This window comes from Nelusetta ayraudi, unplaced genomic scaffold (assembly GCF_046127955.1).
Source record: "Nelusetta ayraudi isolate G7.1 ecotype Tasmania unplaced genomic scaffold, CSIRO-AGI_Nayr_v1 ptg000004l, whole genome shotgun sequence".
Classification (NCBI taxonomy): Eukaryota; Metazoa; Chordata; class Actinopteri; order Tetraodontiformes; family Monacanthidae; genus Nelusetta; species Nelusetta ayraudi.
Window position 1 is genome coordinate 11,065,313 of NW_027466054.1, and position 15,948 is coordinate 11,081,260.

Sequence of the window (15,948 nt, forward strand, 5' to 3'; positions counted from 1 at the left end):
TACACACAGACACTGTTGTTCAGTGCTTCTGTCTTTGTAGAGATACCATAACAAATTAAATTATCAAAGATTTGTTAACCACATTAAGTTTTATAATTTCATGGAAGAAGCATCATGACTGATAGCTGAGAAGGTAAGAAACCCTGCAGCAAAAACGGTTTAAATCCTGCAACACTAATTGAAGATGTTAGCTGATGTGAAGCCCAATAGCAAACATTGATTAGAATAATATTAGTCCCCCCAACAACTAAAGTTCAACCACTAGGGGGCTGTGAGGAGCTACATCAATGCCCTTCTGTTAATTCTGTAAAAACCTGACTTGCTCTCGGTGTTTGCATAACTCCCTCCACGTGTGGATGAGGTTCAGGGTTACCCTTGCAAGCTTTAAAATGTTCTGTAATTACGTAGCAAAATTGATCCAAATTATGGGTGTTGATCTCAACATTCACGGGATTTGTTGTTGGTATTTTGCCACATGAGTAAAGGACCTGGCTTGTATGGGAGTAGCTTCATAACTTTATAGGTTTGCTGGGAATCTTTAAAATAAATTGAATTAAAAAAAAAAAAACATCTCAGGAAAATACAAACTAGGTCAAGCTTTCAGGAGCAAAGAGTCTAACATTATCTAAAGACAACAAGCTAGTGTCCTTGCAAACATTCACTAAGATCTAGTGAAAGTGACCCAGTTTAATTTGTTTTCACTGTGGGGGAAAATTTTGGTTATTCTACAGGAAGGGCTTCAGTGGAAAACCACACCTATTTTTATGGACTTTTCTGTGCACTACTAACAGCCTGAAAATTGTAAGTAAGTCAGTAAGTAAGTAAGTAAAGGAATAAAATGCAAAATGTAATGGTGCTACAAGAGACTGTTCTTCTATTAAATCCGTTTATTATGTGTAAATGCATTTCTGAAACTTTGTATATTTTGAGATACAGCTCTTTAATTTAAATTCATATGAGTTCACTAAGAGGGTTTGAATCAGATGAAGTTGCTTCTTTTTTTTTCTTCTGTTAAAAAGAGTCAAAACCAAAATCAGTATGAACTGCAGTATCAGCATCTATCTAGCAAATAATTTGGAACAAAAACAAAAGTTGCTAGGTTTTCTAGTAAAAAGAAAAAGAGTGAGAGCCTTTAAAGAAAAAAAAAAAAAAAAAAAAGAAGTACCCTGTGATTAAACGTCACAACACTCCTTGGTGCGTGCACACTTTCTAGCACCGGCTCAGATGTGTGGACTTCACAACAGTCTGGAAAGTGAACAACAATGGTCCTCCCACCAACACGGGGCTAATGTTGCGTTCACAACCGCCCTCCTGTCTTTTTCCACGTGTTCCAGTCAGCTTCCAGCTGTTTCCGCATCCCCGCCCCTTTCCCCCCAAACACGCTCGTCTATTGGCCTCCTTGTGCCGTCACTTAGCGTCACTCAGCTCCACCGCCCCCTTTTTTTGACAGCTCGTCCCATGACGTCACCGACTCCGTCCCCTAACACGGAAATAAAGAAATAGTCGCAACAACTCCGGCGTCGTCACCCGTGTGTTGGGATTAAAGTCACAGATACACACATGGATTAAAATGGCCAAAGCTCTGGTTTCGCCCCCTCTTGCCGCCACGATGTTAGACGAGCGGCGTTAATAAAACTTCCAAGTGGAGGAGACAGAAAGACGGACGGACGGACGGACGCGGTGGAAATGCGGAGAGAGTTCGACCTTTGTTGTTAGTTCAATAGCGGCGGTGGCCGGTTTGTTTCGAACCGTGGAAAGAAGCGACAGTTTCGGGGGGTCATGGGGCCGCCGGGACGACTGCTCCTCTCTCTCCTCCTCCTGCTGTTTTGGGAAGGCAACTTATTTCAGGTAAACTACGCGACTAGCGGCTCTGTTTACTTTCTGTGTGTGTGTGTGTGTGTGTGTGTGTGTGTGTGTGTGTGTGTGTGTGTGTCACTGTTGCGGCTAAAAGTGGCGTTTATCTCGCCGGGAGTGCAACCGCCCCCCCCCCCCCCCGCTGCGGCCCTTTTAGTGTCTATTTCAGGCCGCGAGTTGAAGTTGCCATAATGTGATCGTCCAAATTGCCCATGGAAAGTTAATACTGCGCGCCTGCAGGTGTGTGTGTGTGTGTGTGTGTGTGTGTGTGTGTGTGTGTGTGTGTGTGTGTGTGTGTGTGTGTGTGTGTGTGTGTGGTAAATCTTGAGTGTGTTTGCCATGGCTCTTGTACCGAAGAGTTGTTGCCAATTATTGGTGGGTAACTATGGGAGCAGTCAGTGACACACACACACACACACACACACACACACACACACACACACACACATGGTCGGTAACACTGGGCTGAAAGGGCGCGTTGCAGGATATCCTGGTAAATAAGGACCTGTATCTGTTTTATTTGACTGCAGCAGGGAGTGAACTAGGCACCCCTGACACACCCCCTTACACACACACACACACACACACACACACACACACACACACACACACACACACACAAGCTGTAAAGAAGCTACGCTAAAAGATATATGACACTGCCATCTGCTCTGAATTGTTTCTCTCTGTGGTCCCTCTATTTTCAGGTGGGAGGAGTCAGATCTGTCACCCTCCCAGAATCCCTCCTGTTTGTCTCCACACTGGACGGAAGTCTGCACGCCGTCTCCAAACAGTCCGGAGACATCAAGTGGACCCTCAGAGAAGGTTCACGCACAGTCAATTTAAGGCTGTTTATCATTTTTCATTTAATTTTTGATTCTTTAATGTTCCCAAAATTAAATAGGGCTTTGATTTCTTTCAGATCCCATTATTCAAGTCCCCGTGTACCTTACAGAGTAGGTGACACATGCTCACAACACCCAAGCCTGCCTTATATGACACTTCATCATTATATTTTCCTATTGCACAAAAAAATGCAAAAACTTAGGTGCTTACTCAAACATTGTTGTTGTAGTAATAAATAATGATAATAATAATAATGTGCTGCTGTTTTATGCAGGCCAGGTTTTCTCCCAGATCCCAACGATGGCAGTTTGTACATCCTGGGTGGCAAACACAAGGAGGGCCTGATGGTAAATAGTGCAGTTTTCTTGAGTGCCTTGTGCACTGTGTGCCATTTTGTGTGTCTCCAGTTCTCTGTATGGCCACTGACGTGTGTGTCTGCAGAAACTGCCGTTCACCATCCCTGAGCTGGTCCAGTCGGCTCCCTGCAGGAGCTCCGACGGCATGCTCTACACAGGTGAGACACCGTTGAGCAGGGGGGGGATTAAGGCATCTTACAGGTCGCCGCTGACGAATGAAACTGTCATTTTGTTGCGCGTGTGCTCAAAAAAAGGCAAAAAGCAGGACGTTTGGTTTGTTGTGGATCCTGAGACGGGTGAAAAACAGACCAGTTTGACCACCTCCACCTCCGAATCCATCTGCCCCAACACTCCTCTGCTCTACATCGGACGCACCGGTACGGCTCTCACTCACTCACTCACTCACTCACACACACACACATTTTTTGTGTTCTGTGTCGTCGTTTTACATTTTGGACTTGCTGCTTGCAGAGTACATGGTGACCATGTTTGACACCAAGACTCAGGAGCTGCGTTGGAATGCCACATACAACGATTACTCTGCCCCACCGTACGACGAGAAACAAGAATACAGTACGTCTCTCCCACACACACACACACACACACACACCAACTGAAAATTTCACTGCACTGTTAAAAGAACCAGACCTGTAGAACCTCATCAACGATGCCGATGAAGGTTCTCAGTCATCCAGGTCATATTAAAGTAGATGACATTCACTCATGCAGTAGATCAGATTGAGATGGATCATTGATGAGTGGAAGGGGTTGAGTTAAGGCAACTTTAAGATCTTGGGACTCTCCAACCTCCATTTTTTAGAACTGAAGAAACCTTTTGGATGAGAGGCGAAACGTCTTCAAGATCACAAGAACCAGTCCAGTTGCCCTCAGCTCAACACCTTCTACTCATCAATGATCTGTATGCATGTAAAAGGAATATAACGCCAAAGTCATTTGTTGCATTGCAATGACTTTGTTCATATGACTAAGTTTAGAAACTTTTTTGTTTTTGCAAAGAATTGCTTCTCTTCAAGGTTTTCACACAACTAACCTGATCATGAGGAATGTTGGGGGCGACTTTTCACGCTGAGCATGGCGATGACTTGTAGCAGAGACTCAATGGGTCTGACCAATGAGAAAGTTTTGCTTGGGCGCCTCAGGGGGAGAGAGTTTCACTTCCTCAAAGAAGAAAGAAATTGCGCCATGGCGTGCGTTGGGTGCATTTCTTTAATGTTGGTGGGCAGTTCTTGTGTTGACTGATGCTGGCATGTGATCTGAGTAATGAGAGCAGCATTTACTGAACTACCTCAAGGGATCTCTTAAGCCTTGTCATATGTTTTCTTCAAGATCATTTGTTTGCGTCTTGCGACTGGTCCTGGGAGACGCAGCTAATGAGCTTCTTAGTCGGTGTCGGTGTTGTTTTGCGGGAGATGTGGAGTCTGTTTTACACAATCTCACAATATAAGATGATGTGTTTCTATGTCGTATGACAGTTGGGAAAAATCAGACTTCATCAAAAAATAGTCTCAGTGGGATACTTGCACTCTCTGTGAAATAGTGTGCGATTTGTTCTGGTAAAATAAAATCAAGCATATCTGCTGTGTAAAGCAAATGTAATTGACATTCTCATTTCTACAAAATGGTTATTTCTTATAATAATAATAATAATAATAATAATAATAATAATAATAATAATCCTTTATTTCAATTCTAGCTTTTCTTTATAACATTTATTGTCATATTGCTAATCTCTCACAGTTTGTTTTTTTTGTTGTTTTTTAATTGACATGAAACAACAACTTTAGTGAGGTGCATCAAGCATGTTTGGACAAGAAATCTTTTCTTGAAGTGGCTCCCAACTGAACAATGAAAAGAAATAGCAGAGCACTTTGTCTCTGTTAGCTGTTGCTTGGAGCCTGAAGGGGTGTGTGTCATGTGTAAAGTGTGTTGATCAAAAAGTGACCCGACTCTCCTGTCGCACTCCCAGAGATGGCTCACCTGGTGTCCAGTGGCGATGGTCTTGTTGTGACGGTGGACAGAGAGTCAGGTAGGTGGAGGTGTGTGTGTGTGTGTGTGTGTGTGTGTGTGTGTGTGTGTGTGTGTGTGTGTGTGTGTGTGTGTGTGTGTGTGTGTGTGTGTGTGTGTGTGTGTGTTTTGGGCTGATGGACTGGTGTGTGTGAGTGCGCGGGTTGTGGTTGTGTGGTCCGTTGGCAATAAGGCTCTGTGTGCCGGCCCTGCAGGCGACGTCCTGTGGAGTCAGAACTACGGATCTCCCGTGGTGGGGGTCTACCTGTACTCTGGCGACTCGCTGAGACACGCCCCCCACCTGTCCCTCGCCATGGAAACGCTGCGCTTTCTCACCTTCTCCGCTGCCAACGAGCAGGCAGACGCGCACTCCACGCTGAAATGGAGCTACCAGTTTGTGAAGGAGCAAGCGACCGCGCAAACGCAACTCGTGTAAGAAACTGTACAATTTCCTGCAAAAAAACAAAGTCAACCTGCACAGGCCACCAGCTGCAGTTTCATCAGTTTGTTTGTATGTAAACTACCAAAAAAAACAGTGTGTTTGATGCAGTTTACAAAGTCACAGCCCAAACAATTGGCATACATTTTTATTCAAAATAGTATTTTTTTTTTCCTGCTCGTGCCAGTAAAATTCACAACTGCATAATTAACCTAACAAAGGGAATAACCAAACCTGTCCTTCCTCTTGAAGACCCACCCTCTACGTCGGGAAGCTGGACTCCCACCTTTACGCCTCCACTTCCCTTGTCCACCACGGGGTCTCATTAGTGGTGAGAACAAACAGGGTTTAATTTATGTACTAGCAGAATGGTGTGGCTATCACGTGACCGGATGGCTGCTCTTTGTTGCCACGGCAGCCTCGGGGACTGACGCTGGCTCGTATCGACGGTCCAGAAACTGCTGACGTGACAGTCCGGGATGGAGGCGCCTGTGAGATCACACCGTCCACCGAGGTGCGCTACCCACCGGGGACCACCAACAACCAGAAAAACCACTGGCTGCTAATAGGTACGGACGCACATGTAGAAAACTACCAACGGTGCTGGTTGTTATCCAACAGCAGGAGAATTGTCTAAAGTTAGAGGCAAGATTATCTGGGCTACAGTAGCTATCAAATTCATCTGTATCTGTGTGTTCATCACTAATTTCCCCATACGAACCATGGATGTGCTTTTTGAAATGGCCAGAGGAGTCAAAAATATTCACATTCGGTACATAAGTATAAGCACAGATACATGTTTAAAGAAATACTCTGGTATGTAAAAGTACTGATTTACTCCTCTACTTCAGTAAAAGTAAGAACGTCCAGGTCTTGCATGAACATCTGGATCATCATTTTTCATTTTAGTTTTGCTACTCTCTCTGTATGATATTTTTTTAATTTTATTTTTCAACTGCAGCCCAAAAAAAGTGTATTCAGTAATAGATATGACATGTCCGCCATTATTGGATACACACACTTTTAATACAATTACCAATGTTATTTGGTACTGTAATTATTTAATGTAATGCCATTACTGTGTAGTAACTGTGACCCCAAAGTAAAGGTACCTTTAATCTCCCTCTAAAATGATCCACTTTTATATTGAACTACGCAACAGCATAGTCCTAATAGCTCAACTTCGAGCGACAACTATTATAATAAGTTAATTGCTTTTAACAACACACAAAAGTCGCGAGCGTGTTTTTTTTTTTTTTATTGTAAGGAGTAGCAAGTGTAGACATTTGTGTACAAATGCAGGGAATAAAAGTAAAAAGTCATCAGAAAAAAAAGTATATATACCTGAAAAATCTTCTTTAGTATAGGAAAGTATTTGTTCCTCTTTACTTCACACCTCTGGAAAGGGATTTCGCTATAGAGTAACTTTAAATTCTCAGTTCCATTTAGATGAAAAAATCCAAAGCGATAGCTTTTACCTCATATCTTTGAATTTCCTTTGTGTTGCTACCTGTGTGTTTGTGTGTCCAGGTCATCACGAGCTCCCTCCAGTGGCTCACACCACCATGCTGAGGGATTTCCCCACCAGCCTGCAGCGTTTCAGGGAGGCCGTCATCCCCTCTAACCCCTCCGCCTCCTCTGTGTCCCGGGCTGCGTACTACCATCAGCACTACGTGAGTCGGGAATCCCATCAAGACCGCAACCATTCCTCATAATCTGTGTCGCGCCGTCCCAGAGACAATCCCAGCACTCCCAGCACTCATTTATATTGCCAACTGCTTCCACAGTATAAACAGTAGACAGTAATAAAATCTCACTCTGTTGTTTTTACATTTTTGTTTTTTTACTGTGTGCTCTCAGTTCCAGAAGGCCACTAGAGATGCCAACACTAACAGAGGACAACACATTGATGGGAGGAAATCAGGGCAGAATCAGAGGTTGTCAGCCGTACTTCCTGTCTACCTGACCGAAGACAACCTGGCGCTGGCCGTCCTCTCGCTGCTTCTGGGAGGATGGCTGGTGGTCGTGGTCACCTTCCCCATTGTGAGTTGCTCTTTCTTTTTTTTCCATGCCCCTCTGCAGCTGCTGCAGCTTGTATCCCAACATGGTTTCAATCACTTGTGTTCATGACTTTTTTAGTATTAATATTCATAAATTAATTAATATTCATGCATTTGGAGTCAAACCTTTGTTGAGTTACACACACACACACACACACACACACACACACACACACACACACATACACTCACTCACACACACACACATACACTCACTCACACAAGCCGATATAATACAGAATTAAAACAATGTTTATTTAATGAGGCAAGAAACATATTCAATATTTGTTCATGCCTGAGGGATAAACACCGCATTTGATACATTATTGAACATAAACACAAAACAATTTTTTCATTTGTGTTAAACAAGACACCTGAGGGTCCCTTTAAACTTTAAACCGAAGGATGGATTGAGAACTGCAGTTCTCGTTAAACTTTTATGCACTTTTACATTGTTTCAACTGAGTTTGTATCGTGAAAAGAAAAGTTATCACAGCAAACATGTTTGTGTGGTGCATATGTCACCAGGCTTGCATGTAAAATGTATGTGTGTGTTAAATGTTATTCCGTGCGTATAATATAATACCAGCTCTGCATAACAATTTAATTTAAAATCTTTGCATGATTATTTCATACATATTAATAATATTTTTATTTTGTGAATATAATATAAGATGGTGGCAGGAAGTAATGAACAGTCAAGTTTTCTCTTTGATGACATTTTTACTTGCTTCAATTGGTATTGAAAACAAATCCTTCACCGCCTTCTGTTAGTTATTCTTTAAAGACCTCAACATTTTCAATCTATTGGAAATTCTTTTCCTCAATCCCTGTGGTGCTTTTCTGTGTATGTGCGTGCAGCGTGCAGTTCTGCAGCTGAAAGCCCAGCGACAGCTGGAGGAGGCCCTGGAGTTGCGTCTCCAGCGGATGCAGCCCAGCGTCCAGACGGCGGCCTCAGTTTCCTCCGACTCCGTCCACTCTACCGACACGAACCTCTCTGCCGGTAAGTAAACTCCGAAATCCAATTCCTCACAGTGCTCAACCTCTCGTATGAAATGACCTTGGGACCCGGTTCAGCGTGCTAGCGTTTCGCTTTGCAGTGCACTTTCAAAGAGAAATGGTGGATTATTAAAATGCTAATGTCCGGTTGAGGCAACATTTTTCACAAAGTCTGCAAATCCAAAATGCATTCTTTATTCCGCGGATGAAATTGGCTGCGGGAAAAGCCCCTGCACGCACGCGGCACATAATTGCTCTCCCTCTCCCAGACTCCCATCATACGTCGGCCGACCTTTCGCCCAGGCCTCGCAGTCACAGCAGCAGCCCCTCAGAGGCGGATAGAAGCGTCACCAGTGGGGCCAAGCCTGCAGCAGGTAACGTGCTCCAAACTGCGCCGGAACTGAGAACCTGCCGCTGTTTCTCACAGTTGGCGGGAGTTTGCTTCATCTCTGCCGTGTTGGCTTTCTCCCCCTTGCTCAGAAGGCAACAGCGAGGAGGTGCACGTCGGTAAAATCTCCTTTGCGCCGCTAGAGGTGCTGGGCCACGGCACAGCGGGGACCTTCGTGTTCAGGTACGGCACAGACGCAGCACGATGCGACAGCAGGGTTCAGGTCAGGTCAGGTCAGGTCAGGTCCGGTTGGCGTCTGTTTTACAGCACAAAGCGAGATAAGAATATCCGTGTCAGCCAACATTTGCGACGTTGAGAACAGATGCAAACAGGATGTAGCGACGGGTTTCTAGCAGCATTCGTAGAGATAAGCAGGACGAACCAGAACATTTATGTTCTTAAGGAAATAATATATATTCCAAGTTTGATGCCATTCTGTTGTGTTCAACTTGTCATATTTCTGTGCAGTTCTGTGCAGTATCATATATAAACAATTGAGGTACTTTAATATTTAGATTTTGTTTAGGTTTCTGTTTAAATAAAAAAGCTGCTAATGACATGACCCGAATGTTTGTTCCTTTTGGGGGAATAATAGATTGTGTGGCACCATCAGCCTTTTCAGTAGTTCATAATCATAACCGCCTCATCCTACAGAGCCGAATGCATAATCTCTTAACGCTGCACACGTGTAATTCTTGTAAATGAAAACCAAATGTCAAAAATAATTAAACAGCGATTCTAATTTCCTGCAGTCTGAGCCGCAGGCTCGTCAAAAGAAAACATACAGCTTTTACCCATAACCTAACACGCGTTAGTGTGTCGCTCCTCCTGACTGTGAAATCGGCCCCTCTGGAAGGACTGTGCTTTCTCAACCTCAGGGGGAAATTCGACGGGCGCTGCATCGCCGTCAAGCGGATCCTGCCCGAGTGCTTCGAGGTGGCCGAGCGGGAGGTGCAGCTGCTCCGAGAGTCGGACACGCACCCCAACGTCATCCGATATTTCTGCACGGAGCGGGACCGCCTCTTCACTTACATCGCCATCGAGCTGTGCGCCGCCACCCTGCAGCAGGTCGTTAGCCGCGTGTTTGTCACCAGCGTTCTGTTTTGTTATCAAAGTCTTTTTTTATAGAAGAAACCAATGGAGGCTCGTTTCTGTCCTTCCCCACTCCTGCAGTACGTGGAGGATCCGTCCCGCTTCCCCGATCTGAACCCCATAAGTCTGCTGGAACAGACCATGAGCGGCCTCTCGCACCTCCACTCACTCAATATAGGTGTGAGACGCACACACGTGGAGAACACAGCGTACACCAGGGGTCACCAACCTCTTTGAACCTGACAGCTGCTTCACGGGGACTGAGTCGTATGAAGGGCAACCTGTTTGCTAGACTCTCCTGAAGTCACATATTTTCTCAGTTAGCCTTAAGTTATATAAAAATATTAATGATAGTGATCTGTGCGAAGACAATGATCACGTTCATGAGTTCTCAGTAATTATTTGCAGTGACTAACACAGTGGTGCAGTGGCCAGCACTGTCGTCTCACAGGGCGACTCATGCGGTCCTTTAGGGGCCCACCGCTGCAGTGACCCCTGGCCTACTCGTTAGCATCCAAGTGTGAACACAAAGTGAGGGTCGTTTTTTTCTCTTGCAGTCCACCGGGACCTCAAACCTAGAAACATCCTCCTGTCCAGACCGGGCCCCCTGGGCCACGTCCGAGCGCTCATCTCTGACTTTGGCCTCTGCAAGAAGATCCAAGACGGCCGCAGCAGCTTCTCGTTGCGATCTGGAATCCCTGGAACTGAGGGCTGGATCGCCCCCGAAGTTCTGCGGGACACTCCTGGCAACAAGCCGGTACAACGCTCACGCAATATCTTCCCTAGAAAACCTTTGATGCTTTTTCTTTACTCAAAATAGCCACTTTGGACAAGGAAATATGTTGTTTTTTTTTTGTTGGTACACGTTACGGTAATTTTGTGGTGCATTTCCCCCCCCCTTTCTCTTCTCTGCAGACAGCAGCTGTGGATGTGTTCTCAGCAGGCTGTATTTTCTACTTTGTAATCAGCAAAGGGCAGCACCCTTTTGGCGATGCACTGAGGCGACAGGCCAACATCCTGGCAGGAGAGTATTCACTGCTGTGTTTTACGGAGGATTCACACGGTGAGGCGGCTTCTTTTTTATGAGCTAAGTTTTGTATTGGCTGTCATATTTGGAATTACACTGTTTTGTTTTTGGCATTGCAAACTATAAACAGAAAAAAAACAAGCAAACGCAAAATGTTGGATGGGCAATATATTGGAAAAGTCTAAAGCCTTGCAGTCCAACATTCTGACATGTACGTTCAGCACTGAAGGCAACGTCCCAGCCAGCGCTGAAGTCGCTGATCCAAACACAATTATAGGTCTGAAAAACAAATCCACCAAAATCCATAAAGATTCTTTCTTTCTTTCTTTCTTTCCCTCTCCAGATGACATCATCGCTCTGAATCTGATCGAGCACATGATCAGTCCTGAGGCTGAGTCCCGCCCCTCCACCTCCTGCGTGCTCAAACATCCTTTTTTCTGGAGCCCGGAGAAGCAGCTGCTCTTTTTCCAGGTGAGCCCTGTGAACCCACGCGTTGAGGTTTAATCGCAGCTCATCAAGAGAAACAACCAGTGTTTGCTCACAATCAAACTTAGAAGGTCAGATTGCAAAGAAAAGGGCAATCGCTGTTGTGTAGGGTTGTGCATCTCTGGTCTGTGGCCGATACGATACGTATCTCGATACACTACCAACGATTCGATACATTAAAGATACGATACGATTTGTATATTTACGATACGATACGATTCGTCCCCCACCCCCAATACGATGCAGTGCGATTCAGCACAGTTTGATCCAACACAATGTGATTTGATTTGAGACTCCGATGCAAAGGAATGATGCTATGCAATTCAATGAGTCTGATTATTTATCCACCAAAATACAAACATTCTGTATTTTTCAATTTAAATTTAAAGGTATTTTGTGAACCACTGGTTCACAATTAACAATAACAAGGCCAGTGCAATATACTTTATGAAAAGTAAATTAAACTTTCCTTATTGCTTACAAATGGAATAAATGTAAACTGTTCTTGCTGTTGCTGTAAACAGACAGCAGCCTAACTGTCATAATAAAACAGTCACAACAGTGAAATAGCTTGGCTGTGATGAGAAATTGAAGACAGAAAAAGATTCAAATACTCAAAAAAAATAATGTCATGGCTCCTTGAAGTCAATCAAGATTAGTGCACAATGCAACTACTCATTGATGTGTCACTTTCAGTCCATACTGTATTATTCAACCGACATGTTCCACTCTAAGGTTTTTCTTTAGGACTATCAGTTGATCCACATGATCGGGGTGAAGCAAACTGCGCTGTGCTGTAACTTTCAGCACAGCGCAGTGCTGTAACTTCCAGCACAGCGCTGTGCTGTAACTTCCAGCACAGCACTCCTTCCGCTGCGCCAGAATTCAGGAGTCCGGCGGTGGCCGGTGTTCTTTTTGTTGGGCACTTCTGGCTGTAGAATCATTCCACGAATATCGGCACGTACCTCCGTGGCCGGCTCGCGCAGCAATCGGTCTATTTTTAAAATTCTTACATTTTTGTAACTGCGCTGTGCAGTGCTGTAAGGTACAGCACTGTATCGGTCTGTGACAGACGTAAAAACCGATGCATCTGGATTTAATCCCAAAATTGCATCGATTCACGGCTGCTCTGCCGATGCACGCCGCATCGTGGCCGCGCCTGTCCGTGTTTCCATACGTATCGGTTATTCTTCCCATCCCTACTGTTGTGCAAATAATTGTCCAGTGCGTTTTTAACGTTGCCATGGAGCCATTATAAAATACATTTCACTTATGTCGTTCTGTATATATATATTTTTATTGTTGTGTTTTTTGTACCCCTACATTTTATAGCTGCACTGACGAGAAAGACACCACCGTTCATCTTGAGCGTGAATTGAGGTTGCTGCCAGCAGGGCGCAGAAAGGGTTTTGCCTCTATGTAAAACTAACAGGGTTAAAAAGTCATTCACTCCTGCTGCTGCTGTCAGCCTTGTAAATGCTCCCCAATAGGTGCTACTGCTGCATGCTGTAGTGTTCTGTGTGACTGCTGGCACTAAATCAAATAGTCCCTCGAGGGGATTACAGAGTTTCCTTCCTTATCCCTGTTTTACTGCTGTGTATTTTGACTATAGGATGTGAGCGACCGCATAGAGAAGGAGCCGTCCGACAGTCCCATCGTGGTCCAGCTGGAGACGGCGGGCAGATCGGTGGTCCGAACCAACTGGAGGATGCACATCTCGGTGCCGCTACAGATGGGTAGGCCGTGATGCGGCCGCGCTGCTCGCACTCTTTTTCTTTAGCTTAGCTTAGTTTGTTTGATGGTATGTGCACATGTACTTTCAGATACACAAAGAACCACAGTGTCTGTTTGAAAAAAGAGCAAGCTGAAGCTATGAAGCTTATATTTTCGCAAAAGCACAGCGTGATTTTGTAGTTAATGAATTACTCCCTCCCCCCCCAAAAAAAAACAACATAAAAAACAAACTTTACAACGAGCACATTTAACCACATGTTACCAAGTCCCGATAAAAACACAAAGTCAACTTCTACATATACCAAGATACAGAAAACCAAAAGGAAAGAAGATAAAATAAATAAGAAAGTAAGTAAATAAATAAATCCATAGAGTATTGCAAGCTCTATAGTTGTAGGCTGCTATTCCGCCAATAAGTCAGTGCATTAAAACACCTAATTCAATCTTGTTTGTACTTTTCAGTCGCAATCTACTCAAATTTGTTTGCTGTGTTTAAGATCATCTTAGTGCGTCTGTAGATCATCTGTGCAGTTTGTGAGATCCACCCGGTCAGTAAATTGTAGTGCTCCTACTGTAATAAACAGGTTATTTGTGTGTGTCATGTCCTTCCCCCAACCAGACTTGAGGCGCTTCAGGACGTACAAGGGAAACTCTGTCCGAGATCTGCTCAGAGCCATGAGGAATAAGGTCAGGCTCACGTTCAGTTGTGTCTCCTGCCACACCTGGCTGCTGCTGCTGCTGCTGCTGCTGCTGCTGCTGCTGCTGCTGCTGCTGCTGCTGCTGCTGCGGACGATTTCTGACCCGTCTTGTGTGTCGTCTCCACCCGCTGCAGAAACATCACTACCACGAGTTGCCCTCGGACGTGCAGGCGACGCTGGGCGAGCTGCCGGAGGGCTTCGTCGGCTACTTCACGTCACGCTTCCCGCGGTTACTGATGCACACGCACGCCGCCATGCACGTGTGCAGCCAGGAGAGACTGTTCCACCCGTACTATCTGAGTCCCAGCAGCAAATAGGCGTCACACGGCCACGGCCTCACGCACATCCACAAATGCACCTGCCCCTGACAGAGCCTCCTTTATTGCTTTTGTAAAGCCCATACTGTGTTTTTGGGGGTGCGGGTGGGGGGTACGGTGTGCGGTAAAAAGGGTTTTTATATGCATTGAATTGTTTTTATAGCTTTGTGTTGTTGTTTTTGTTTTTGCAACTACTGATAAATTGTTTAAAAAAAATCAACTCCAAACACACTCCAAATGTAATATCTGCCACTAGGGGTCTCTGTTAAGCTAAGGAGAATGTTTCACGTGTTCAATTCAAGCAGATTTTTCTGAGCAATACGCATTCACACAACGGCAACTACACAACGCGTGTTTCTCTGGGATTGAAGGTCACTGGAAGTGGTTCCATTGTTGTTACACATCCTAAGAAACTCATGACAGATTTTAGACCGACCTGCAGTGGCACAGAGAGTTCAAAACACATGCAAATAATTTAAGTTATGCCATATAATTATATTATTCTCATTTTATTCTTATGATGTGGGTGTGTTTATTTGTCTCTTTGCATGTGCATTGAATTCCCTATGCGGGCTGTGTACATTTGCATTTATCAACAGGGTAAAGGTTTTACATTACACGTTGCCGTGCGTCTCCATTATGTATTTCTGCCAAACACAAAACTGCCATAAAGTATAACATGCTAGGTTCTCCTCTTATCAAAGAGTCATCTGGTTTTCATATGGCTAAGAAAGACACTGTGGGCTGAGGACTTCATGTTGTGAAACACTAATAGACTGAAACAAAAAGGTGTGATCCCACTGTTTGAAATACTGCTTTCTCGTGTATTTCCGTTACATTCTATTCCTCCCAGACGGTCATTTTTTTGTTTGGCATCCGGCTCGGTATTGCTGGGGGAAGTGCACTGTTTTGTCTCACACTGTCACAGTACTGAGTTGCATGTCGTTACAAAGAAAACCAACGTGATTCATTTCTTCAGAAGCTGTTTACTTCACGGCATCCTTGTCGGTATCCCCGTATCTCATTTGTCTGTATGTTTTACCATTGCCACAGTGTTGGTGAAGTTTTTACTGATCTGTGTTTTTTCTGCCAGTTCAATACAAGGCGCTGCAGTTAAACGAGTTGTAAATGTAGCTCGTTGCCATTGTGTGCAGCCAGCAATGAAACAATTACAGCCACAGTGTTTGTTTACTGCTTTTAACATAAATGCGGAAGCTTCTTCCTCTCTGGATGTTTGCGCTCCTTTGTTCCTTCCAGTCGTACAGAAAGTGGCTCCGTTATTGTTGCAAAAGTGTGCAGTCAAGCGAATGAAGAACAGTTTTTGAAGACCTCCTAATGAGTGAAAGGAACAGATGCTTCGAAGGGGTCAAAGAATGAAGTGTTTAAATGTTTGTTAAACAAACGCTGACTTAAAAACTGACAAATCAATAAAAATGTGTTCCGTAGAATAATTAAAACCCCAAAACAAAACAAATTTAACAAATTTTCAATGAGACATTAATGACTACAAACCTTTAATTCATGTTTTGTGGCCACTCTGTCACAGAATACTTTCATCAAGTCAATGGTTCGACATAAGTATCTCGCAGTTAACTTATCTATTCATTCCATTCATGGTTGTCTTAACGTT

General features: G+C 44.3%; 1 protein-coding gene across 3 annotated transcripts; it reads left to right on the top strand.

Moving 5' to 3' along the window:
* The first annotated feature begins 1,466 nt into the window (after window positions 1-1,466).
* ern2 (endoplasmic reticulum to nucleus signaling 2) lies at window positions 1,467-15,547 on the top strand. 3 transcript variants are annotated; one of them, XM_076034724.1, is made up of 24 exons: window positions 1,467-1,848; window positions 2,559-2,676; window positions 2,774-2,807; window positions 2,972-3,044; window positions 3,139-3,211; window positions 3,308-3,430; window positions 3,525-3,626; window positions 5,041-5,100; window positions 5,294-5,510; window positions 5,770-5,848; window positions 5,936-6,086; window positions 7,048-7,190; window positions 7,378-7,560; window positions 8,439-8,580; window positions 8,846-8,950; window positions 9,057-9,147; window positions 9,843-10,032; window positions 10,138-10,234; window positions 10,614-10,813; window positions 10,972-11,119; window positions 11,427-11,554; window positions 13,182-13,305; window positions 13,923-13,990; window positions 14,136-15,547. In XM_076034724.1, exons 1-24 carry the CDS (start codon window positions 1,780-1,782, stop codon window positions 14,316-14,318), a joined length of 2,901 nt encoding a protein of 966 aa, XP_075890839.1. In that variant the 5' UTR covers window positions 1,467-1,779; the 3' UTR covers window positions 14,319-15,547. The 3 variants fall into 3 exon arrangements, with proteins under 3 accessions (XP_075890839.1, XP_075890849.1, XP_075890858.1); XM_076034734.1 differs by having other exon boundaries at window positions 9,060-9,147; XM_076034743.1 differs by lacking the exon at window positions 1,467-1,848 and having other exon boundaries at window positions 2,553-2,676; window positions 2,756-2,807.
* The last annotated feature ends 401 nt before the right edge of the window (window positions 15,548-15,948 follow it).

What these genes read in the sequence shown, in the direction of transcription:
- ern2 (XM_076034724.1), top strand. Translation starts at nt 1,780, where the DNA reads ATGGGGCCGCCGGGACGACTGCTCCTCTCTCTCCTCCTCCTGCTGTTT. An exon ending in GGGAAGGCAACTTATTTCAG is followed by an intron (nt 1,849 to 2,558) that starts GTAAACTACGCG and finishes CTCTATTTTCAG; the next exon opens with GTGGGAGGAGTCAGATCTGT. An exon ending in CGACGGCATGCTCTACACAG is followed by an intron (nt 3,212 to 3,307) that starts GTGAGACACCGT and finishes GCTCAAAAAAAG; the next exon opens with GCAAAAAGCAGGACGTTTGG.